Source organism: Bufo gargarizans, unplaced genomic scaffold, assembly GCF_014858855.1.
Source record: "Bufo gargarizans isolate SCDJY-AF-19 unplaced genomic scaffold, ASM1485885v1 fragScaff_scaffold_45_pilon:::fragment_2:::debris, whole genome shotgun sequence".
Classification (NCBI taxonomy): Eukaryota; Metazoa; Chordata; class Amphibia; order Anura; family Bufonidae; genus Bufo; species Bufo gargarizans.
In genome coordinates, this window is record NW_025334121.1 from 1,197,460 (window position 1) to 1,224,089 (window position 26,630).

Genomic DNA, 26,630 nt, shown 5'->3' on the forward strand with positions numbered 1-26,630 from the left:
TCCTCATTTTGGCTTTCCAACTGCGCTGGCATCTTACCCTGAGGGACAAATGTATTACTACCCCAGAAAGGTGAGAAAGAAAGCCCCCTGTGTCACGCCCCGCCCCTCATCAGACGCAGTATCAGGCCGTCATGTCATTTCTCAGTCGCTGAACCAGAATTATAACGTTTCTATAAGCGGAAAACACCTCAGCCTTCTCCATCCGGGACTCGTGGCCACTGCGCATGCGCACGCCCTCGCACGTTCCAGCTTTGGGCGGGGTTTGTCCCGTCAGCCGCTCCGTAGCTTCGACTTGAGGAAAATTGTCCCAGCCGGGAAACTGTAGCGGCAGCAGGAAGCGGAGCCGCGCCCGGAGAGTAGGAGACGGAGCCGGGGATCCGCGGAGAGGAGACACCCGGAGGTGAGGAGCCTGGACACCCCGTTATACCGGTCATCTGACTGACCGTCTGCTATACTGTCCGTCCGTCTGTTTGCCCCCCCCCCCTCCCATTCCTACTCTGTGCTGTCTGTCCCCTCCATTCCTCCTCTGTGCTGTCTGTCTGTCCCCCCCCATTCCTCCTCTGTGCTGTCTGTCTGTCCCCCCCCCATTCCTCCTCTGTGCTGTCTGTCTGTCCCCCCCCCATTCCTCCTCTGTGCTGTCTGTCTGTCCCCCCCCCCCATTCCTCCTCTGTGCTGTCTGTCTGTCCCCCCCCATTCCTCCTCTGTGCTGTCTGTCTGTCCCCCCCCATTCCTCCTCTGTGCTGTCTGTCTGTCCCCCCCATTCCTCCTCTGTGCTGTCTGTCCCCCCCATTCCTCCTCTGTGCTGTCTGTCCCTCCCATTCCTCCTCTGTGCTGTCTGTCCCCCCATTCCTCCTCTGTGCTGTCTGTCCCCCCATTCCTCCTCTGTGCTGTCTGTCTGTCCCCCCATTCCTCCTCTGTGCTGTCTGTCTGTCCCCCCATTCCTCCTCTGTGCTGTCTGTCCCCCCATTCCTCCTCTGTGCTGTCTGTCCCCCCATTCCTCCTCTGTGCTGTCTGTCCCCCCATTCCTCCTCTGTGCTGTCTGTCCCCCCATTCCTCCTCTGTGCTGTCTGTCCCCCCATTCCTCCTCTGTGCTGTCTGTCCGTCCCCCCATTTCTCCTCTGTGCTGTCTGTCCGTCCCCCCATTCCTCCTCTGTGCTGTCTGTCCGTCCCCCCATTCCTCCTCTGTGCTGTCTGTCCGTCCCCCCATTCCTCCTCTGTGCTGTCTGTCCGTCCCCCCATTCCTCCTCTGTGCTGTCTGTCCGTCCCCCCATTCCTCCTCTGTGCTGTCTGTCCGTCCCCCCATTCCTCCTCTGTGCTGTCTGTCCGTCCCCCCATTCCTCCTCTGTGCTGTCTGTCCGTCCCCCCATTCCTCCTCTGTGCTGTCTGTCCGTCCCCCCATTCCTCCTCTGTGCTGTCTGTCCGTCCCCCCATTCCTCCTCTGTGCTGTCTGTCCGTCCCCCCATTCCTCCTCTGTGCTGTCTGTCCGTCCCCCCATTCCTCCTCTGTGCTGTCTGTCCGTCCCCCCCATTCCTCCTCTGTGCTGTCTGTCCGTCCCCCCATTCCTCCTCTGTGCTGTCTGTCCGTCCCCCCATTCCTCCTCTGTGCTGTCTGTCCGTCCCCCCATTCCTCCTCTGTGCTGTCTGTCCGTCCCCCCATTCCTCCTCTGTGCTGTCTGTCCGTCCCCCCATTCCTCCTCTGTGCTGTCTGTCCGTCCCCCCATTCCTCCTCTGTGCTGTCTGTCCGTCCCCCCATTCCTCCTCTGTGCTGTCTGTCCGTCCCCCCATTCCTCCTCTGTGCTGTCTGTCTGTCCCCCTTCCTCCCCTGTGCTGTCTGTCTGTCTCCGTCCCCCTTCCTCCCCTGTGGTGTCTGTCTGTCTCCGTCCCCCTTCCTCCCCTGTGGTGTCTGTCTGTCTCCCCCCCCCTTCCTCCCCTGTGGTGTCTGTCTGTCTCCCCCCCCCCTTCCTCCCCTGTAGTGTCTGTCTGTCTCCCCCCCCCCCCCTTCCTCCCCTGTAGTGTCTGTCTCCCCCCCCCCTTCCTCCCCTGTAGTGTCTGTCTGTCTCTCCCCCCCTTCCTCCCCTGTAGTGTCTGTCTCTCCTCCCCTCCTCCCCTGTAGTGTCTGTCTGTCTCTCCCCCCCCTCTTCCCCTGTAGTGTCTGTCTGTCTCTCCCCCCCCCCTTCCCCTGTAGTGTCTGTCTGTCTCTCCCCCCCCCTTCCCCTGTAGTGTCTGTCTGTCTCCCCCCCCCTTCCTCCCCTGTAGTGTCTGTCTGTCTCCCCCCCCTTCCTCCCCTGTAGTGTCTGTCTGTCTCCCCCCCCCCTTCCTCCCCTGTAGTGTCTGTCTGTCTCCCCCCCCCTTCCTCCCCTGTAGTGTCTGTCTGTCTCCCCCCCCCCTTCCTCCCCTGTAGTGTCTGTCTGTCTCCCCCCCCCCCTTCCTCCCCTGTAGTGTCTGTCTGTCTCCCCCCCCTTCCTCCCCTGTAGTGTCTGTCTGTCTCCCCCCCCCCTTCCTCCCCTGTAGTGTCTGTCTGTCTCCCCCCCCCTTCCTCCCCTGTAGTGTCTGTCTGTCTCCCCCCCCCCTTCCTCCCCTGTAGTGTCTGTCTGTCCCCCCCCCCTTCCTCCCCTGTAGTGTCTGTCTGTCCCCCCCCCTTCCTCCCCTGTAGTGTCTGTCTGTCCCCCCCCCCTTCCTCCCCTGTAGTGTCTGTCTGTCTCCCCCCCCCTTCCTCCCCTGTAGTGTCTGTCTGTCTGCTTCTTGGTGACCATTGTCTATGATGCTGCTGGATCTGCTTCATACATCAGGAGATCTATAGGGGTCATTTATTATCCAGAAATACGCCTATATTAGGTATATTTCTGGCGCACATTGCGCTGTAACGGTTGGTTGCGCCGCCATTTGCGACTTTTCCACGGCAGGTATAAAAAAGTGGGCGTGGTGTAGGAAGGGGAGGGGCCGGCAGACCCATCTCAGTCATCATTTTCTACACCTTTTTTAGGAGTAGAAAATGGACTATATGTAAGACAGCGAGGAAGCCCTTACATTTAGACCGATGCCAGATGCGCCAAAGTTATGTAGAGGCCGGACACCGCCCATGTGGATTCCATGTGATTCGGTAGACACCGGGCAGGGAGAGTTTCAGCTCCTCAGGAACCCAATTAAATACCAAATCCGTTATACTCTCAAAAATTGCACAGTGTGACCAGTCCTTCTGGGGTGGTCCCGACCTCTGACTTCAGCCACTGTGAAACTACATCTCCCAGCATGCCCTTATAGCTGGGGATTTGAGAGCATACGCTTTGTCGGGCACTGACTCCTCCATACCGCTTCACTCTCTTCTGGGATCTTCCAGATTCGTCCATCAGACTGCGGATATGGATGTGTGAGGCGTCCTTCTGGAGAACGTGGCTTTACCCTCCTCCAGCGGCTGCCTGGCATTGAGCATGGCAGTGTGGGTGTCGCGTGCAGAGCTCGGTGTCCTCTTTCGCTATGGGCATGGCTGAAATTGGCAAACCTCCCCTAAGTCAGGGGTGCACCTACTTAGGGTGTTTATAGAGCAGCACTTCATCTTGGTGCTCAGGTCGTGAATGAATTTACTATTCTGGAGCTGTTGGAGCAGAATTCATTGTAGCGCCGCAGTTTCCGGAGGTTCATTTCTGTTTTCAGGTGTCAGAATGAAGTGAACCCCACTTTTAGTTCCTCCCCGTCCTGTATTTTCCCCTTCGTCTTGTGATCTCAGCACTTGAGGACTTAGGCCTCATGCACACGACCATATTTTCTTTCCTTGTCAGTTCTGTTCCCTTTTTTTTTTTTTTTTTTTTCGGACCATATGCGGAACCATTAATTTCAGTGGGTCCGCAAAAAAGTTATTCCGTTTCCATATGTCCGTATTTCCGTTCCGCATATGCGGACCCGTTCATTCTCAATGGGACAGGAATGGATGCGGAGAGCACACTATGTGCTCTCCGCGTTTCCGGAGCGCTGCCCGATCTTCCGGTCCGCAGCTCCGGAAAAAAATAGAAAATGTCCTATTCTTGTCCAAAATTGCAGACAAGAATAGGCAGTTCTATGGGGGTGGCGGCCAGGTGTATTGCGGATCCGCAATACACCACGGACGTGTGAATGAACCTTAAAGACGTCTTCACACAGTCAGTGTTTGATCAGTGATTGTAACCAGGAATGGAGGCTGCACAGACATAAGGTATCATGGAAGGATCTGCACCCCCGTTCGTCTCACAATTCGTGATGGAAACCACAGACGTGTAAAAGAGCCCTAATTCTCCGACCCAACAAACATCCCGAGGACGAATCATCCGGATACTGACCTCAGCAAAATGTCATATCCAGGCAGTCAGCTCTGACCTTCATTGATACAAACAGGAAAGAGCTGTTTTTCATTCGCTGACAGCTAGCAGAGATCTTAAATGGTGAGAAATTGAAATGCACAGGATATTAGTTGCAGCACTCTGAATGATTGTGATGCGGCCTTCTATACATATTCCGGGGCGGTCCTCCTATAGAGGCTGTAATCTGTATGTAATAGCCCCGCTCCACCCACGCAGCCCTGCGGCTGGCTAAATAAAGATAGCATATTAATAATATGGAGGCACTCCCAGCCTCCGCCCTCTGTGACCTCTGTGTGCGGCATTCCTGCTTCACGGTGTTAGGGAAGGTTCACACTCAGTTTTTTTGGAGGAGATTTTGAGGCTGATTTTTCTGCCAGAAGAGGATCTAAAAGGGATGAGTGATATAAAGGACGGACGTGCGCGTCGCCCTCCTGCTGGATCCAAAATGGCTTTGGCAGGAAGATCTACCTCAAAAACCTTCTCCAAAAACTCAGTGTGAACCTAGCCCTATAGTAGCCCCTGACTTCTTTGTACATGATTCATGTTTGGGGGCTTCCAGTAAAACCTTCCTGGTGCCGTCCCGTCCCGTGAAGGATGCGGCGCTGTTCACATCTATGTGCTGAGATATTGGGGAGCTGCTTCCAGTAGTTACGTTTTTTTCTCTCCTTTTATTAGGCTCTGTACGAAGCTGATTGTGTAGGGTTTGGAGAAGTGAAACTAATTTTATGAGCTGCTCTGGCAGCGATGGTTTCTTCCCATCCTTCGGGGTGTGTTCACACATTGCTGTTGGGTTGCATTCTGTCTAGGTCAGAAATGTTGCTGAGCCAACATTCTCCCAGGTGACGTTGTAGTGGTCGTGGTGGTCACATCACGGAACGGGACATTTCACAGCGATCGGCCATAAGTGAATAGTGAATGACATGGATTATCAGGTGGCGCCTGTCGGGGCAGCGGGAGAACAGTCGGGTCTTGAAGTTGAAAAATGAGCGAAGATCTGAGCGACTCTGACACGGGCCAAATAATGACGACAACGACTCGGCCAGAGCGACCGGGTGCGGGGCTTAGTATCTACCAGAAGTGGTCCAAGGAAGGTCCGTGTGAAGTGGCCGCAATTCACATTCAACAGTACTTATTCCATAAGGGCTCATGCACACGACCGTTGTGGTTTCGCGCTTTGTTTTTCACTGATCCGTTGTTCCATATCATATTTTTTTTTTTTCTTCTCTGATTTAAGTCCTCTTCCGTTCCGTTATTGCACAAAACTTATCCGTATGATTTCTGTATTTTATCCGCTTTTTGTGGATCATATACAGAATCAGTAGCATGAGCAATATGGGCTGGGCATAGCATTTCTACAATATGGATCCGCAAAATACAGATGACATACGGATGTGTTCCGTGTGCGTTCCATATTTATTTGCAGACCCATTGACTTGAATGGGGCCTCAGACCGTGATTTGCGGACAATAATAGGACATGCACTACTTTTTTGCGGAACGGCCATGCGGACGAACAGAAACGGAATGCACACGGAGTAACTTCTGTATTTTCTACAGCCCCATTAAAGTGAATGGTTCTGCATACGGTCCACAAAAAAAAAACAGAACAGAAGCGGAAAGGAAATACGGTCGTGTGCATGAGCCCTAAAGGCGATCGCGCTGCCGGGTACAAGTAAAGGCTTTTGAGTTAGGTCAGATTATATCGGGCTCTTTATGCAACTGAACATCCGAGTTCCAGCAGGTATAGCCTCATCACAAACGATCCTTCTGCGGAGGTCGGACTTTTGGGCACATAGTGAAGATCCAGCAAAGATTGAATCTTTTTAAAAAGTTTTATTCTACTCACAAAGGAGATGAATAAAAACTTATTGAACAAACATCCACAGTCATGGATCCGCCCGACCCAGGTTTCGCCTTTGTGATGAGGCTATCCCTGCTGGAATCTGACCTAACCGAGAAGCCTTTACTTGTACCCGGCCACGCGATCACCTTTATGGAATAAGTACTTGTCTCCATATGCCCACATCTCGGCCCATCATCTGCGGGATCCATGGAGGTCGCACCGAGCAGCTTGCAGGATCCGATACCAGAGACAGGACACCTCGGAGGTCACGTGGGGTCCTGGCCTGTACCAGTTATGGGTGACTGGTGGAATGACCTGACATGGAGGCACAGACTTCGGAGAGGGCGACATACGGTGTCTGTATCTGCAGATCTCCTGAATTTGGTCAAGCAAATGTTGCTAATGAGTCTGTAAGATTATCACAGTGTGAAACGTCTGGTGTTTAGCGCCAGATCTGTGATAATCGTCGTCTGCACCGTGTAGTCCGCCCTCACAGCCTGCGGATTGTAGGAGTGGTGGTAGAGACCCTGGACCAGCCGTCTATGGATCTAGTGGCTCCTCTTCTGTGCTGTTCTCTCAGCTGTTTTCAGATCGGGGGTCTCGTACTGCAGCCCCCCCATCCCCCCTTCTGCTGTAGATCGCAGCGCTCTCTCTAGTGACGTGCGTTCTCTTGAGAAGTCACCACCAGGTCTTGTGAAACTTTCAGGAGAGCAAACCCTGGGAAGGACGTCCGGCCTCTGCCTGTCACAGGGCATGTATATATGGGGGCTACCAAACCAACATTAGCCTGCACTGATACACTGAAGCAAAGCTTCAGGCAGGAAAGTGATTCATGCCGCTCATGTGTTTAGTTCACATAGGGTTGTTTGCACTGGCAATACTGTAGCAAACCCTCAGCTGTTAAGTGTTAGGTCTGTACAGTTTGAGACAAGATTCATACTCCCATTCACTGACAGCATGCAGAGACTTTGAAAATTGTAAGGAATTAAAGTATATGAAGCACCTGGAAACATTGTACTGTAGCCAGTCCACGCAATCAATGACTTTTTTCTGAGTATTTGTTACAATGTTTCAGGGCAGTTTAGCATTATCATCCACGGGTCCAGTGAAAGAAATTAGACATTTGTGCTGCGGTAGCTTAGCTCTGTTGTGTTAGCGGGACCTGTCTGACAATCAACAACAAAGTTTCCATTCTTTGACAGTAAGCAGAGGAGATGCAGACTGTAGTAGAGGTTGGCTCAGGGTTTCATTATCGAGTAATCTCTCTGGAGCGGCCGATATCAGTCACATGTGGAGTCTTGGGGTCTGGGGGCGGCTAAGGATCAGACATGTTAGATTTCAGCTGTCTGATCCTTTCTGTTCTTGGCAGTGCCTTTCTCCCCATTCCCTTCATATTCATGCTTGGCCAATCTGAGGATGCATGTGTATGGGAGGGACGGGCAGAGGCGGCTGACGGTTATCTCGGGGATGGGAGGGACGGGCAGAGGCCGGCTGACGGTTATCTCGGGGATGGGAGGGACGGGCAGAGGCCGGCTGACGGTTATCTCGGGGATGGGAGGGACGGGCAGAGGCCGGCTGACGGTTATCTCGGGGATGGGAGGGACGGGCAGAGGTCGGCTGACGGTTATCTCGGGGATGGGAGGGACGGGCAGAGGCCGGCTGACGGTTATCTCGGGGATGGGAGGGACGGGCAGAGGCGGCTGACGGTTATCTCGGGGATGGGAGGGACGGGCAGAGGCCGGCTGACGGTTATCTCGGGGATGGGAGGGACGGGCAGAGGCCGGCTGACGGTTATCTCGGGGATGGGAGGGACGGGCAGAGGTCGGCTGACGGTTATCTCGGGGATGGGAGGGACGGGCAGAGGTCGGCTGACGGTTATCTCGGGGATGGGGAGGGACGGGCAGAGGTCGGCTGGCGGTTATCTCGGGGATGGGAGGGACGGGCAGAGGTCGGCTGACGGTTATCTCGGGGATGGGAGGGACGGGCAGAGGTCGGCTGACGGTTATCTCGGGGATGGGAGGGACGGGCAGAGGTCGGCTGACGGTTATCTCGGGGATGGGATGGACGGGCAGAGGTCGGCTGACGGTTATCTCGGGGATGGGAGGGACGGGCAGAGGTCGGCTGACGGTTATCTCGGGGATGGGAGGGACGGGCAGAGGTCGGCTGACGGTTATCTCGGGGATGGGAGGGACGGGCAGAGGTCGGCTGACGGTTATCTCTGGGATGGCCAGCGTAGATGCTCCTGGAGGTTGCTGGCACTGGAGACATTACAGTCAGGCTTTAGTGGCTGATAACAGGGGGCAGTAGCTCTGCGTCCGGATTATTGTGTGATAGATGGCCACGTTATCATCCGCCCTTCATATTGGACATTTCCAGGGTCTGATGCAGGTAAAGAAAGGTGTCGGCCATTAGTCAGAGGTTCCCATGACTAAGCGCAGCGTGGCTCATCCCTGACACCACTTCCCATAGATCTGACTTTTATCATGTATTCACTGCTAATCTAATTAATGCAGGAAATGAAGCGTTCCGGTCCGTGCAGCCATGTTGGATTATGTGGAGATGCTGCAGGCGCCGGTGCGGCTCACACTACGTTGGTTATGAAGTGCAGAGCCGGTGGGTGGGTGTCACTATTCCTAGAGCTTCCTGCGTCTGCTTCACTTATTATCATCTATACCCCTGTCACACGCAGGCACGGTGTGGGGGCTGGGCACAGATCCCTTCCTGACCCCCCCAGTCACACAGCTGGGGCTCCTCTCTCCCTTCTTACAAACTCTGTGACGTCCACTGATGCCAGCAAACCTATTAGTTTATAATTCCAGCCATTTATATCCAGAGAAATTCATTTTTCTTGCTGTGGCTCCGTGCCAGGAAGCGACTGTTCTTACAACAAGCCCTGTCTGCCCAGCCTGGCTCCAGTATCGATGAAATACGCCGCGCCGGGAGCATCTCGTGGAGGGTAAGACGCTTCTCCCCATCTTCTGCTAACAGGCCGCAGGATTTCAGAGAATCGGGGGCAAAAAAAATCAAATTTTATAGTAATGGGTACTATTCAATGGCACAGCTTGGGCCGCATGGGGGTTTATTGTGGATGCACTTATTGTATTTGTCACTGCCGGGGCTGTACCCCCTCCCTGGCAAGCTTTTGGGACTTATGCTTGAGTTTGGGGTGATGCATCCTCATTATGTGGCTCGGCTGCTGCTTTTAAAAAAAAAATTTTTTTATGGGGGCTGCCACTTCTGTGTGTAGCACCGCGTGGGCTACCACTGATTTCTGGGGCTAATAACCAACACCTTCGTGGTGGTTACTACAGCCCTTTGTCTGGTTCTCCAGGTTTGATGTTGGTTCCTGGCATCTTCAGGTCTGATGGTCGGTGGCTGGTAGACCGGAGTAGCATCTGGCATGAGTGATACGTTGTATCAGTGTAACATATGAGACCCTCGCCAACTTGTTTCTGCCTGTTCCATAAAGAGATGCGTCCTCTATCCGATGGTAGCACAGCGCCGGTCACGTTACCATCGCTCATCTACATTCTTCCGTGTTTGAGGAACTGTCGGCCGGTGACTCCTTCCCACATGTTCTGCTTTTTTTTTCTTTCCAGAGAAGTCCAGACACCCGTCCCACTGCTGCTAAAGGTAAAGCAAATCTTATCCTGTTACAATAGAAGGACGGCACATGCAGCATTCGGTATATTCGTCACTGACGCGCACTGTGTTTACGCTAAGTATCAGCAATGAAGCTGCCAGAAGTAGTCGCGGTATTTCCCCTGGTGCTTTGTCTCCTTCCACCATCCAGAGCCAGGACCGCACTATGCACCGTTTTTGTCCGTTTTCCATGTGAGACTCGCTCATTCAACAGAATTTAGAATAACATGGAATCCTCCAGACTCCGTTCAGATGTCTACACACATCTGTATTCTGCAGGTGGAAATTGGACTGATCCTGAGTTACATCCTGTATTATACTCCAGAGCTGCACTCACTATTCTGCTGGTGCAGTCACTGTGTACATACATTACTTATCCTGTACTGATCCTGAGTTCCATCCTGTATTATACTCCAGATCTGCACTCACTATTCTGCTGGTGCAGTCACTGTGTACATACATTACTTATCCTTTACTGATCCTGAGTTACATCCTGTATTATACTCCAGAGCTGCACTCACTATTCTGCTGGTGCAGTCACTGTGTACATACATTACTTATCCTGTACTGATCCTGAGTTACATCCTGTATTATACTCCAGAGCTGCACTCACTATTCTGCTAACTCAATCACAAAATTCGGCCCGGTGAGCATACTTGATTCTTGTATTTGACAGGCTTGCTGTGTTTTTGTGACTACCTTACACGTGTGGCCTCAGTCTTATTGGGGGCCCCTGGAGGGATTGCAGATTACTGGTTTGTACTGATGAGTAGGGATCACATCTTTGTAATTACAAGTGCAGTACCATTATATCTCTCAAGCTTAGAGCATGATGGGGGGGGGGTGTCCTGTGTCTTCACTGGGGAGGGGTGACCCTGCATGTCCTATTCTGTGGACGCATCTTGCCGGATACTTGGACAGGAAATTTACACTTTATGTCCATTAAGGGGGAACAATGACAGGAAGCTCAGCCCCCTCCTCTTCCATATTAAAGGGGCCGTCATCAGTAACTGATACTTACAGTATATAAAGTTTGAGCGTTATAAGAGGAGCGGCTGATATCAGTCACATATGATATAATGTCTCTGGAGGTTATATCAGTGCTGGAGCGTTATAAGAGGAGCGGCTGATATCAGTCACATGTGATATAATGTCTCTGGAGGTTATATCAGTGCTGGAGCGTTATAAGAGGAGCGGCTGATATCAGTCACATGTGATGTCATGTCTCTGGAGGTTATATCAGTACTGGAGCGTTATAACAGGAGCGGCTGATATTGGTCACATACGGGGAGATGCTGCTCTCACGTGGAGCGTGTCCTGAAGTGAACAAGCTCGTTTGAAACCTAAAGCTGGAGGAGAAAGGGCCAGAACTTCAGCATCTGCTGGGACAGGAGGTGGATCTCTGACTACTGTAGAATCCAGATAGACTTTGCAGTTTGCTGGAGTTGTCGGTCTTGTCAAGCAATGCTGCAGAGGATGCTTTTTTTTTTGTTACATTGCACCCTGATTTGAATGGAAAATATGTGGCACGTTTTTCCAGCTCGTATCTGAACTTCCGCCTTAGTGATGGATGATTTCTGCTCCTATTTGTGACTTCTGTACTGAATGTGAGCTGAAAAACCTCCCGGGATGTTAATAAGAACAAAATTGGATTCTTGTCCAACATTTAATTCGTTTAAGAGCCACATAGATTCTGAACTGGGCTGCCGGGGCTGCGGCGGCGAATACGTGCTGCATACCAGGATTGAGTCCAGGGGTCTCTGGCGTAAACATGGAAAGTTTTATGCAGCTTTTGCAGGAATTTGGCCTCACACTTCAGATATCAGGATTTACAGCTGTATAAAATGGGGCTAAACAAACTGATCTGATCCAGTAAAGGATGTGGTAAATGGAGAGGAGCAGCAAGGGGCCCCAGAGCTGCACTCACTATTCTGCTGGTGCAGTCACTGTGTACATACAATTACTTATCCTGTACTGATCCTGAGTTACATCCTGTATTATACTCCAGAGCTGCACTCACTATTCTGCTGGTGCAGTCACTGTGTATGTATGTTATATGACTTATGAGGTGTTTCTTTGTGTCTTGCAGTTGCTGGGATTAAACGAGCCGCCAGTTAGTGCATGACTGCATCCGCCACAACCATCCAAGATGGCAGCCAACAAGAACAAAACGCAGAGTTCCCTTGTCTTACACAAAGTGATCATGGTCGGTAGTGGAGGAGTCGGCAAGTCTGCGCTCACCCTGCAGTTCATGTATGACGAAGTGAGTGACGACGCGGTGCATGCGGCTGATCAGACCCACGACGATGCTGTGTAGTTATTTCGGTATCGGTGCTGATGGTGCGGCCCTGCGGTTGTGTCTGCGCCATCAGGGGCAGAAGCCGGGCTGTGATTGACGTACCCGCTCCTGCACGAATAGTCAGCTCCATGTGTGAGGACTTGATGTATCTTTTAATGGCATCATTTTGGGGTACATCAGGTGAATTGAATAATTTTGGGGGTATGACGGAAAAAACAACCCAATTCCACCCCAGTGTTTACGGTCTCGCCTTCAGTGTTCACTGTGCGGTAGTAATGACACTTCACCCTTTATTCCCCGGTCAGTGCAGTTATGCAGATAAAACATTTCTACGGATTTTGTTGTTTCACCATTTTTTTAAATAAAGAAACTCTTTTTATAAAAAAAAAAAAAAACACCTTTGTCGCCGTATTCTGACATCCATCATGGTTTAGTTTTCCTGCTTACAGCTCTGTCAGGTCTCCATTTTTTGTGGGGAGATCTGTAGATTTTATTGCTATCACTTTATGATGCGTTTGACCCTTTTTTTTTTTTATCTTTTTTTTTTTTTTGTGGATGCGAGGTGAGCAAAAGTTAACATTTTTTTTTCCTGATGATCACTGATGGGTTATATAATAGTATAATCTAATAGATCCGGTTATTATGGACGTGCTGATGCACATCCTGTTTATCCTTTACATATGTATCTAGTGGAGTAAAGGGATTTTTCATTTATTTTTGCAAATTAAATTTTTTGTGTTTTTACATATTTTTTAAAGCTTTAAGTGTTTATAAAACCTTATTCCTTCCCATCTGTGCATTATGTCAGCCATACTGTCACATTATCACTCAGTGACGTGCAGAATATTGAGGAAATGAACATTTGCCAATTATTTTTTTTTTTTTTTTTTTTCCCTTAAACTACCCATTACGCTGCCTGTTTAATCAGATTATCACATATGTTATTATCGTGTGAACGCTCGTTGGCCGGATCTGACTGTGTAAAGGCTGCGGATTATTAGGATTGTTGGTGCGGACACCCAAACCATTGTTTGCTGACAGCAGATCCTGTGTAAACGGCCTCTGCTGCAGCAAATGAGTCTGTACAGGGAGGAGCGTTAGTGATCACTGCTCCCTGTACTGTGGAGGAGATCGCTGCATGTAAATGTGTCTCCTCCACTGACAAGCAATGTGGGTCTTTAGGCCAATTGCCACTAAATACCAAGCCCACAAATCCCCTCTGAATACGTGAAAACAATGTTCCGGATCGCGGTTGTCTAATACGACCGTTCTGTGGTCGCAGGCGTGGTGATTCTTCGTTCTGATTATTCGCTCTCCTTGTCTTTTTTAGTTTGTGGAGGATTATGAGCCCACAAAGGCCGACAGTTACAGGAAGAAAGTGGTGCTGGACGGGGAGGAGGTGCAGATAGACATTTTGGACACAGCCGGCCAGGAGGACTACGCAGCCATCCGTGACAACTACTTCCGCAGCGGAGAAGGCTTCCTGCTGGTGTTCTCTATCACAGAGCAGGAGTCCTTCACTGCCACCAGCGAGTTCAGGTCAGAGGGGAAACCATATGGAAGATAAAGTCTAAAATCTACTGTATATGTTCACCCATCCTGCCATAGAACAACAAATACATACATTACTTATCCTGTACTGATCCTGAGTTCCATCCTGTATTATACTCCAGAGCTGCACTCACTATTCTGCTGGTGCAGTCACTGTATACATACATTACTTATCCTGTACTGATCCTGAGTTACATCCTGTATTATACTCCAGATCTGCACTCACTATTCTGCTGGTGCAGTCACTGTGTACATACATTACTTATCCTGTACTGATCCTGAGTTCCATCCTGTATTATACTCCAGAGCTGCACTCACTATTCTGCTGGTGCAGTCACTGTGTACATACATTACTTATCCTGTACTGATCCTGAGTTACATCCTGTATTATACTCCAGAGCTGCACTCACTATTCTGCTGGTGGAGTCACTGTGTACATACATTACTTATCCTGTACTGATCCTGAGTTACATCCTGTATTATACTCCAGAGCTGCACTCACTATTCTGCTGGTGCAGTCACTGTGTACATACATTACTTATCCTGCACTGATCCCGAGTTACATCCTGTATTATACTCCAGAGCTGCACTCACTATTCTGCTGGTGCAGTCACTTTGTACATACATTACTTATCCTGTACTGATCCTGAGTTGCATCCTGTATTATACTCAGGAGCTGCACCAGGTAATTGTTAGTTGAGCGGTTTCCCGGAGCACCCTGTAGTGTGAGGCTGTAATACACTTGTAGCTTTACATTTCTGAGGATTGCAGCAGTTATGCGAGGGTTAAGCTTGGGAAGGTTATTTGTACGTTTCTACTCAGATTTTTCTGCTCTTCAGGAATTTGTTTCTCTGTGAAGACAAGAACAGACAGGAGGGTGAGACCCGGAGCAGCGGTACACTGACCTGGAACGTGCCGCAGCCCGCAGCGCAGGGGCGTGCAGCATCATGAAAGATAAATTAATAAAGTGCAGCGAGTTGTGACTGGTGGTGAGAGGGCAGAGCGGGGTGAAGGGACAATGTCTGCACCGCTCCTCCTGCTCGGTAACCTGCTGCGTACCGATCAGACGGCAGGCACAGCATGATGGGGTCGCTTTAAATTCTAACTGCAGAAAATTCCCCAAAACTGGAAATCTTTGTACAAGGAATAATGTATGGAATGTACGGGGGTTGTTTTTATTTAATTTTTTTACCTTTAATAAATTCCCCCTCTTTTTGCCCGTTCTGCAGCACTTTCAAGATTTCTGCTGCCGGGAAATGAAAAGATTCCTGCATATATCCATAGGCTGAAATCTCTTCCTAACCTCGTAGCTGAGGTCTTGTTACAGTGTGTCAGTGCAGATGAGTGATCAGCCTGAAGTCAGTGACAGGAGATGCAGATGCTCTCAGTCAGAAGCAGTAGAGGAGTTGGGGGTCAGTGATGCCCAGAAGTCAGCGGTTGGGCTCCGGCTGTCATCTTTGCCGCTGCTTGTATGTGTCGGTTCTTTTGGATTCCTTCTTATAGGTTTGGTGCAGATTGACAGGAGCGTGACTCCAGGGGATCCGTCATTCCGCCACTATGGGGGTGACCTGGTCGTCATTTCCCTGAAACCACTAGATTCCCTCCTATTGATGGCTCTTATCTCCCCCTCCAGGGAGCAGATCCTGCGTGTGAAGGCAGAAGAAGACAAGATTCCTCTTCTGGTTGTGGGGAACAAGTCTGACCTGGAGGACAGGAGGCAGGTCCTTGTGGACATCGCCCGGAGCAAGGCCGAGGAGTGGGGTGTGCAGTATGTGGAGACGTCCGCCAAAACAAGAGCCAATGTAGACAAGGTGAGACTTCCTGTGCCCTCTACATGGACCATGAAGCCCCCGACTTTCCTGTCTTCTGCTAATGACACAGGGTGAAGTCCCTTCCTGTCGACCATATTGGGTCTAATGTTTGTCGTACAACCTGTATCTGCATGTGACTACTTCTTCTCCTCTCTGCTCGACCTCGAAACCAGTTTCTGTGAGGCGGCCCTCCAAGAGCTAGGCATGCTGAGTAGTGGAGCTTATTGTGTGCAGGATTTGCAGACCCCTCCCCTGCTTATGTTAAGCTGGATGCATTTCTTTTTCTATTACCAGGTGTTCTTTGACCTCATGCGAGAAGTCAGAGCTAAGAAAATGTCTGAGAACAAGGACAAAAATGGGAAGAAAAGCGGCAAAAGCAAGAAGAGCTTCAAACAGCGATGCTGTCTACTGTGACCGCGCCGCCAAGGACGCCACCTGTGAAGGGCTGCAGCGAGCGACGCCCCTGCTCCAAACCCCATTCTATGATTCATCAGTTTTTTCTAATGCAACATTTTAGTATTTAATTCAGTCAGACTAAGCAGCGAACCCATCGCCGGACCCTACTGCGTGGGGGAGGGCGGCCTCGTTTCATCTCCTCGATGTGTAACTCTGGGGTTTTACTTTCTCTTTATTTTCTTTTTGCCAAAAGAGAACAAACAGTTTTTTTGTATGATTTAAGAAATTCTATATTTCGCTCACATAATATGTAAATGCTGACAGCCTGTGGTTCGCACGGGAAACCGCGGGTCATCCGCATGCTCCAGCAGCAGCATAGTCCTTGTTGTGTCTGAGAATGGGCAGAAGCTCCTTGTAAGGAGCAGGGAGACAACATGAATTAGGAGGACCGTATGTACCCCCATGAGACCACGGGTCATGTACTACAACTCCTCTCATCTGTGGGCGTCCCCAGCACCCCGCGGAACGCCCTTCTCTCTTTGTTTCTTAGTCTCAGTTGCCAAATTTCCTCTTGGTCAATTTTCTCTACACTTTTCAAAAACCACTAAAAGTTTTGCAATGAGTAAAGTTGTTCACTCATGGACGTGCGAGGAGCTGTCCGACCCCGGGAGACGCCTCATGGATGTTGGGGAATGTTGTCCTGACTTGTGTCTTATACTGTAGTCACATCCAAAGCTGCATTCGTAATTCTGCAGGTTGCCGCTTTGCTGTTAAGTCACGTGATGTCGCATTACACGTTTCACATTTTGCTGTTTTACATTTTCTCAAGGACTTTGGACTAATAAAAGGTCACGTAGCCGTCATGTGACGCTGGACTGTTGCAGGGGGCGGGGTTTGTCGCTACGCTCTGACCGTCGCCTAATGTGACAGATAAACGTTACATTAATGTAACATAATCATCCTTAAAGGCACATCGCCTGCACTGTGGGTCAGGTCGTTTTCCCTCTGCTTCGGCTGCTTTACTTTGTCTGCCGCTATGTAGCGCAGCAGAACATCTTCTGCAGAAAACAGAATTTTAAATGCAGCTTTGGATGTGACAAGAGTATATTGCAAAAAAGTTTTGCAGAGTTGCTGGGCTGTGGACATGCAGGGGTTATTTTCACAGTGACCTTTGACCCTTTAGTGAATAATATGGCGTGCATACTGGGTAGCAGGCTTAGGCCACATGCACACGACCGTTGTGTGCATCCGTGGCCGTTGTGCCGTTTTCAGTTTTTTTTCGCGGACCCTCCGATCGGTAACCATGGCAACCAGGACGCTACTGCAGTCCTGGTTGCCATGGTTACTTAGCAATAGTAGAAGATTCATAGTTACCTGCTTGCTGCTGCGATGTTCGTGTCCGGCCGGGAGCTCCACCTACTGGTAAGTGACAGGTCTGTGCGGCGCATTGCTAAATGAACTGTCACTTACCAGTAGGAGGAGCTGCCGGTCGCAGACATCGCAGCAGCAAGCAGGTAAGTATGAATCTTCTACTATTGTACTATTGCTAAGTAACCATGGCAACCAGGGCTGCAGTAGCTTCCTGGTTGCCATGGTTACCGATCGGAGCCCCAGCGATTAAACTGGGACTCTGATCGGAACTACGCTGCCACCAATGATCGGGGGGGGATGGGAGGCCGCACACTGGCCACCAATGTTGTTACTGCTATAGAGGGAGGGGGGGCCCGATGGGGGTGCACACTGTGCCACCAACGTCATGTACACAGTTTGTAGTATATTCTAACCTGAGGCGTCCCCATCACCATGGGAACGCCTCTGTGTTAGAATATACTGTCGGATCTGAGTTTCACGATGTAGCTCATATCCGACAGTATATTCTAACATAGAGGCGTTCCCATGGTGATGGGGACGCTTCAAGTTAAAATATACCATCGGATTGGAGAAAACTCCAATCCGATGGTATAAAAGAACTCCAGACTTTACATTGAAAGTCAATGGGGACGGATCCGTTTGAAATGGCACCATATTGTGTCAACGTCAAACGGATCCGTCCCCATTGACTTGCATTGTAATTCAGGACTGGATCCGTTTGGCTCCGCACGGCCAGGCGGACACCAAAACGACTTTTTTTTTCATGTCCGTGGATCCTTCAAAAATCAAGGAAGACCCACGGACGAAAAAATGGTAACGGATCACGGACCTGCGGACCGTGAAAATAAACTGTCGTGTGCATGAGGCCTTATAAGGAGGTTTTGTGTATTTTTGGCCGCTCTCTCTGTGGCTTGTTAAGTAAATGGTGCAGAGATTTCTGGCTATGATCTGTTTCACCCGGTAGGATCAGCTGCGGGGGTTTTGGATATTCCCCCCCCCCCCCCCGCCGATAATTATCATGGTCTCATCCCATTTAAAGGGCCAGTAACCTACAAGGTGGAGTCGCGGTGAGCAGAAGATCCGCGTCTCTTCCGGTTTCCACTGGGAAAGATCAATCAGAGCAGATCCAGTCATATGCTTATTTGGGTGCAGCTCAATGTTCCATTTAAAGGGGTGCTCCATCTGGATTTAAAGGGTTCATCCAGTCTTGTTCTTCAGCTTTAGTGTTGCCATTTCTCATGCATTTCGATGTCCTTAGTCGCTGTGGAGGCTGAAGGTGTGTCCTGAACTTATATGTTTAGTACAGCTGAGGGTTTGTCACATTTGTGTCCAGCCCAGACAATATTCTGTGAGCGAAACATGTCAACATGGTTTGTTACATTGTATCAGTCTCGAGTCCAGACTTGTTGGATTGGACACAATTGTCACAAAGCTAGTAGTTTAGCATGAGTTTTTAGAACACTGACAGCAAGCAGAGATCCTGCCATGGTGCAGCTCATACCCTGTCATTGGAAGAAGTGGAGCGCCCCTTTAAGTAAATATTCTGTCTTTGAAGCTCTACTTAGGGATAAGTTGCCCCTCGCTCCTGAGCTCTGTAACAGAACACTAATTGTATATGTTACCCTAACGCGGCCCCCTGTGTTGGGGGAGGGGCGACATGTACCATTATATGAGTATTATGAGCAGTATTACACAGACGTCCCCACATTGTGCCAATCCCTAGAGTCTGTCAGGAAGCGATGTAGCTGAGCTCTTCAGGGTATTTTTGATAGCGATGAATTATATTAAGGCAGCGCTGCTCATGTCGGAGGCGGCCATTGCGAGGAGAGTGACGAGCGCTAAAAACGTCACTGCTTTTGGTTCCATCCTGTGACATGGCGGCCTGGAATTTTCTACACGTGTGGGGGGGAGGGGGATTCCACGTTTTATTTTATTTTTTTCTCTTCCATGCTAATCGCACTGATTTGTATTTCTACTGTATAATAATAAATTGGTACATTTTACCTTCTGACTTCTGGTCATAAAACGTGGCGAGAATGAGGGGAGGAGTAGTACAGCTCTCCTGTGTGACACAATGTGTAACGCGCTAGAAGAATGTCTGATCAAATCATTGTGCAGCGACTTTCTAATGGCTCATGAACTTGTGCCGGCCGTGGCCGGATTGCGGTCAGCAAACAGCGGGTCCGCAATATACGGGCAGTGACTGTGCACACCATATGACGGATGCGGAACCGTTCACATGAAGTGGAGGGTGAGGCGCGGAATGCACTACAGAAGCTTCCGTGGCGTTTCGCACCGAAAAAAAATAGAACATGATCTATTTTCTTGCAATGCAGACGGATCGCAGACCCATTCAAGTTGTATCTGCATCCGCCAGCTCAGGCCACACGGATGGTGATCATGCATTTTGCGGTGCCCAGTGCATAGCACGAGTCGCGCACCTTAGTGTCCTTGAGCCCTAAGGCTGTGTTCACACCCGTTGAAGGCTCCATTGCAGATCCCCTCTAGTATGGCAGATAAATTAGCACAGTTCGCACCACTTGTTTGTCGACCACCATGACTAAAACCAATTGGGCTCCATTATATGTAGTAAGCAGGGTCCATCAGGCGCCACGGACAGATGTGGCACCCCCTATGATGAGCAGAACAACGCAAATGTGAACAGAGCCCAGCAGATTTGTTTCAGGTCCTCACCATTTTCAAGATCTCTACTTATTGGTCAAGAAATCAGAACATTCATCTTTACAGCCACAGACTTCACAAAGCAGAGGGTTTGTTACATTATCCTGGCTAGATGTCTGTGAGCCAAGCGCTTCAGCAGCACAAATTCCTGCCCTGTCCTGTTTGTTACTGTGTATCAGTGCAGGTAAGGGTATCTGTGTGGAGTCCAGAGAGGATAGTCTACACTGGATACTGTAGTAAGCCGTGAGAAGAGTTAGGGCTGTACAGTTCTTCACCTTCTAGGTGTAAACAAGGATGTTCCCATTCACCATCTGCAAGCAGAGATCTTAAAAATAACATCAAATGGAAAATATATTACAAAAATGCAGAACTTGATATAAAAATCATTGTGAAGAGCTTGAAGGGCCTCTGTCATCAGATCTGTCCCTATGACATGTGCGGTCGGCAGCTGAAGACCTCTGTGTTGGTCCCATCTTTAATGCTGTCCCTTCCGGGTCCTCATCAGGCAGCGCATCCCCAGCAACAAGTCCGCTCTCATTACTCGGCACTGAAACTGAGAAGTGAAGGTTCTGGTCAGCATTTATACGAGACCTGTCACCGTCCCCAATACTTAGGGTATGTTCCCATGACAAAATCGGTGGCTTGAAACAGGTCGTTTTTGGTGGCAGATTTCTAGTTTGGAGGAGGTTTTAGAAGAGTTTTTACAAGAGGTTTAGGCTGGGGCTACACGACGATCATGTGTCACACAACATACAGGGTACAACTACACTGCGACGTGTCACACAACATACAGAGCACAACTACACTGCGACGTGTCACAACATACAGAGCACAACTACACTGTGACGTGTGTCACACAACATACAGAGCACAACTACACCGCGACGTGTGTCACACAACATACAGAGCAGAACTACACTGCGACGTGCGTCGCACAACATACAGGGCACAACTACACTGCGACGTGTCACAACATACAGAGCACAACTACACTGCGACGTGTGTCACAACATACAGAGTACAACTACACTGCGACGTGTGTCACACAACTACAGTCATGGCCAAAAGTTTTGAGAATGACACAAATATAAGTTTTCACAAAGTTTGCTGCTAAACTGCTTTTAGATCTTTGTTTCAGTTGTTTCTGTGATGTAGTGAAATATAATTACACGCACTTCATACGTTTCAGAGGCTTTTATCGACAATTACATGACATTTATGCAGAGTCAGTATTTGCAGTGTTGTCCCTTTTTTTCAGGACCTCTGCAATGCGACTGCGCATGCTCTCAATCAACTTCTGGGCCAATTCCTGACTGATAGCAACCCATTCTTTCATAATCACTTCTTGGAGTTTGTCAGAATTAGTGGGTTTTTGTTTGTCCACCCGCCTCTTGAGGATTGACCACAAGTTCTCAATGGGATTAAGATCTGGGGAGTTTCCAGGCCATGGACCCAAAATGTCAACGTTTTGGTCCCCGAGCCACTTAGTTATCACTTTTGCCTTATGGCATGGTGCTCCATCGTGCTGGAAAATGCATTGTTCTTCACCAAACTGTTGTTGGATTGTTGGAAGAAGTTGCTGTTGGAGGGTGTTTTGGTGCCATTCTTTATTCATGGCTGTGTTTTGGGGCAAAATTGTGAGTGAGCCAACTCCCTTGGATGAGAAGCAACCCCACACATGAATGGTCTCAGGATGCTTTACTGTTGGCATGACACAGGACTGATGGTAGCGCTCACCTTTTCTTCTTCGGACAAGCCTTTTTCCTGATGCCCCAAACAATCGGAAAGAGGCTTCATCGGAGAATATGACTTTGCCCCAGTCCTCAGCAGTCTATTCACCATATTTTCTGCAGAAGATCAATCTGTCCCTGATGTTTTTTTTGGAGAGAAGTGGCTTCTTTGCTGCCCTTCTTGACACCAGGCCATCTTCCAAAAGTTTTGGCCTCACTGTGCGTGCAGATGCGCTCATACCTGCCTGCTGCCATTCCTGAGCAAGCTCTGCACTGGTGGCACTCCGACCCCGCAGCTGAATCCTCTTTAGGAGACGATCCTGGCGCTTGCTGGACTTTCTTGGACGCCCTGAAACCTTCTTAACAAGAATTTAACCTCTTTCCTTGAAGTTCTTGATGATCCTATAAATTGTTGATTGAGGTGCAATCTTAGTAGCCACAATATCCTTGCCTGTGAAGCCATTTTTTGCAACGCAATGATGGCTGCACGCGTTTCTTTGCAGGTCACCATGGTTAACAATGGAAGAACAATGATTTCAAACATCACCCTCCTTTTAACAGGTCAAGTCTGCCATTTTAACCCAATCAGCCTGACATAATGATCTTCAGCCTTGTGCTCGTCAACATTCTCACCCGAGTTAACAAGACGATTACTGAAATGATCTCAGCAGGTCCTTTAATGACAGCAATGAAATGCAGTGGAAAGGTTTTTTGGGGGATTAAGTTAATTTTCATGGCAAAGAAGGACTATGCAATTCATCTGATCACTCTTCATAACATTCTGGAGTATATGCAAATTGCTATTATAAAAACTTAAGCAGCAACTTTTCCAATTTCCAATATTTATGTAATTCTCAAAACTTTTGGCCACGACTGTACACTGCGACGTGTGTCACACAACCTATAGAGTACAACTACACTGAGACGTGTGTCACGTGACATATTTTATAATGCTAGTCTATGGTCGCACTGCAACATACTGCGACACACAAAGATCCATCTTGGATGTTTTTTTTGCGACTGTCATGTTTGCAGTGCGACACCATAGACTACCATTGTACAATATGATATGTTACGCAACATCACTGCGACACATTTCATCGTGTAGCCCTAGCCTTAAGGTGCTTTCACACGTTGCAGAAAATTCTGCCAGAAAAATCTGCAACATCAAGACTTCCACCATGATATCCTATGGCAAACAGATTCTGCAGTGGAAAATTTTGTAGAAAAATATGTATTTTGTTGCAGATTTTTCCGCAAAACTAAATCTACTTCACACCAAACAATCCTGCAGATTTTCTGGCAGAATTTTCCTCAATGTTTAAAGGCGCCTTCACACGCTGCGGATTTTGTTGCAGAATTTTCTGCAACTGAAAATTAGTTCCATAAATTTGAATGGGGGCAGTGAGCCCAAGGATTTCTGCCAGTCCCATTCAGGCGCGTGGAACGGCTTTTCAGTCGTTGAAATTCTGCAACAAAATCCCCAGAGTGAAGACACATAGCAGAGTTTTTGGTGGAGATTTCTCTGCTCCCCATTGACTTCTATAAAATACTCAATCAATGCTTCCCAGAAGTAACTGCTCACCGCTCCGTCTCTAAGTCATCTACTGAAAAAACCCTGACCATTTTACACTGAGCACAAGGTGGATTTTTTAACATTAACCCCTTCCATTAACCCCTTCCCAACAACCGCCATACATGTACAGCGGATGTTGGGTCTTTAAAGATGGTGCCCGCTCCAGAGGAGAGCAAGTGCCATAGCGCACCTGCATGAAACAGCAGGCACCTGCGGCTAATGTCCGCGATCGATGGTAATGCCAACCGCGGACGTTTAAGTCCTCAGATGCTGTGGTCAAATGGGGGAAGCGCCCTGTGGTAATAATGGGCTAGAACCTGTTCAGGCCAGCAGGTGGCAGCACTGAACTGGGATATAGTGATTTCAGTACATACTAATGGAACACATTCAATATGTACAAGTTGTAATGATTACTAGTTGTGGCCACTTGGGGACCTAACAAAAAGTAAAAAAAAAAGTTTTGCAAAAATATTAAAACAAATATATAGAAGAATTTAAATCAACCCCTTTCCCCAAAATCAAAAAGGCATGCAAACCCTTCAGGTTTAGATTTCTGTTGCAATGTAATAGGGGCTCATCCACATACAGGCACCCACCGCAGTTAAGGAAGGTTTCGACAAATAAATGGAGCCAAGAAAAGGTATGTTCCTCCTTAACATGGTCCGGAAATCCACATGGAAAGAATCCACCGCCGTATGGACACCAATGACAACACTGGGAGGCAGGTACCATGCGTTTTGGCACAGAATCTGCACATGAATTGCCCTGTGAACGAGCCCTTAGGGTATTTTTTGTTTAGGCTTTTTTATCCCCACCTTCTGAGAGACAACCTTTTTATTTCCATAGACGTATTGGGGTTTTCTCACAGGAAGAGTCGTCATTTTTAAAATCTTTGAATACTTATAAATATAAGAATAAAAAAATTGGGGGTAACAAGTAATGGAAAAACATCATGCGGTATAAATAACGTGTTACCTTTAGGCCTCCTGCACACAAACGTTTTTTCTCCCTTTTGCATTCCGTATACGGACCATATACAGAACCATTCATTTCAATGGATCTGCAAAAAAAGGGAAGGTATTCCATATGCCTTCCGTTTCCATATTGTCCGCATAAAGCTACATGCACACGAACGTTGTTTGTTTCCGTGTCTGTTCCCGCATCAGTATGTCCGTTCCGTAGCCCCGCAAAAAAAAAAATATAACATGTCCTATTCTTGTCCGTTTTAGGCATTGTTACAATGGATCCGCAAAAAAAAAACGGATGGCATACGGAATGTCATTCATTTTTTTTGTGGACCACAAAACAGATACAGTCGTGTGTGTGTAGCCTAACGGACAAGGATAGGACTGTTCCATTAGGGGCCAGATGTTTCGTTCCAGAAAAAAACGGAATGCACACGGATGTCATCCGTATTTTTTTGCGGACCACAAAATATTTAAAAAGCCATACAGTCGTGTGAAGGAGGCCTTACTCTCCATAATTATATTGGTTTTTATGCTTTACTACATTTGTACAATAATTTTTATTTTTTTTATAAAATCAATAGTTTTGTCTCCTTATTCTGTAAATCAGAACTTTCTTTTTCCATCAGTGGAGCTTGTGGGGGCTTGTTTTTGAGGGGATGAGTTGACATTTTTATTGGTACCATTTTGGGGTCCATTTGATTCTTTTTGATGGCTTTTTATTCTGTTTTCATTGTTTTGAGTTTTTTCTGGTGTGATCATTTTATAGTTCAGATTGCTAACACTTTATACAAATTTTTGTTACTTTTTAATTCATATTTTTTTACTTAACAAAGCATTTTAGTGGTAAAATAAAGAGTGTTTTTAAATAGTTTATTTCACATTTTGTATTTTTAGTTCCAGTTGGAGACTTGACTGCTCATCAAACATAGAGCAATAATATTGTGCTGATCTCTATTATGCCTTTGGCAGGGCCTAACAGGTGTACAAAGATGGCAGACCTGGGGGTCGTCATTAGGACCCAGCATGTGGCACACGCAGCTTCCACTCCATCTTTCTAACCACTTTGATGCCTCAGTCATTTGACCTCAGAATCTAAGGGACTAAACAGGTCGAATTGGGGTTGGAAGAGTGTGGCTATAATACTGCAATGTATACACGTGGCGGATTATGCCAACCCAGTACCAGGATCGTCCCTTTACCGCTGCTCAGTTGTGTGACGGAGACTTTTCTGGATCATCTTGATGTGCACTTCAATGAATCTGCACCTCAGGGGGTTTATTTTTCACCTTGAAGGTGGGAGAAATGGCGCACCTTGGATTGCACACCCCACGTCCGACGGTTCAGTAAATACAAGCACGTACATGTGTACGAGGCGTTAGTCGCTGAGCACCGTATGACACTGTACACACTGTGCACATTCCGCCTCTCCCGTCTCCTTCTACGCAGAGTTTTTGCCTTGATATGAGGCAAATAAATAACCGGAGAGATCGGAGGTCCCTGACCCGGCCACCTTGGATGTATTAGAGCAGCAGCTCGTCCAAGAAAAGTCATTATATAAAAAGCTGTCGGGTCCTTTCACAGCGCAGGAATGTCAGCTGCATTACAATGTATCACGTTGAGGGGCGCATTGTTTCTCACGGTTCTCAGTGGCACAGCTCCCGTGTTATGTGCACTTCTCACGTAAAGCACCTTCTTTGTGTCTTTTTGATTTTATTGCATAATTTTCTGGTTATTCAAAATCTCCCTCCTTGGCCAAATGCAAATAGTTTAAAAAGAACCCTCCCTGATAGGAGATCCTGAAATCCTCTGTGCTGCTGGGACCCTGCTCACTCCACTATGTAACTCTCATCCTGTGACCTCCACAGGATCAGCACACTCCTCTCCTGAAATCCTCTGTGCTGCTGGGAACCTGTTCCTTCCACTATGTAACACTCATCCTGTGGCCTCCACAAGATCAGCGCACTCCTCTCCTGAAATCCTCTGTGCTGCTGGGGGCCCTGCTCTTTCCACCATGCAACTCTCATCCTGTGACCTCCACAAGATCAGCACACTCCTCTCCTGAAATCCTCTGTGCTGCTGGGAGACCCTGATACTTCCACCATGTAACCTTTTGACAAGATCAGCACGCCCCTCTCCTGAAATGCTCTGTGCTGTCACTTTTGCCCCTTTATCTGCAGGGACAGAATATGTGTTTTAGATACAGGAATGACGGTGCCGCTTCCCAGAACTGCTGCAGCGTGATGTCCTGTTTACACACAGCAGGATGTGGTAAGAGCTGCGTGCCAATCAGCGGGCGCAGCTGGCAGCACATTATCCACGACGCCATCTGCTGGTGACTGAATTTAGGCTCTGCTCTGCAGACATTAGAAGTGTGGGTGTAAGGGGGCCCGGGGTGAGCCCTGGATCTTGGCCAGAGCAGCGCGGAGCGGGCA

At 48.6% G+C, this 26,630-nt stretch overlaps 1 protein-coding gene across 2 annotated transcripts; it reads left to right on the plus strand.

Moving 5' to 3' along the window:
* Positions 1–241: 241 nt before the first annotated feature.
* On the plus strand, positions 242–16,456 carry RALB (RAS like proto-oncogene B). Of its 2 annotated transcripts, none has more exons than XM_044273186.1 (5): positions 242–400; positions 11,904–12,077; positions 13,444–13,652; positions 15,298–15,475; positions 15,770–16,456. In XM_044273186.1, the coding sequence occupies exons 2-5, from the start codon at positions 11,964–11,966 to the stop codon at positions 15,887–15,889; spliced, it is 621 nt and encodes a 206-aa protein (XP_044129121.1). In that variant the 5' UTR covers positions 242–400; positions 11,904–11,963; the 3' UTR covers positions 15,890–16,456. The 2 variants fall into 2 exon arrangements, with proteins under 2 accessions (XP_044129121.1, XP_044129123.1); XM_044273188.1 differs by lacking the exon at positions 242–400 and adding an exon at positions 8,972–9,128.
* The last annotated feature ends 10,174 nt before the right edge of the window (positions 16,457–26,630 follow it).

Coding starts and splice junctions, on each gene's coding strand:
- RALB (XM_044273186.1), top strand. CDS start 11,964: ATGGCAGCCAACAAGAACAAAACGCAGAGTTCCCTTGTCTTACACAAA. Junction 13,653..15,297: donor ACTGCCACCAGCGAGTTCAG/GTCAGAGGGGAA, acceptor CTCCCCCTCCAG/GGAGCAGATCCTGCGTGTGA. Junction 15,476..15,769: donor CAAGAGCCAATGTAGACAAG/GTGAGACTTCCT, acceptor TTCTATTACCAG/GTGTTCTTTGACCTCATGCG.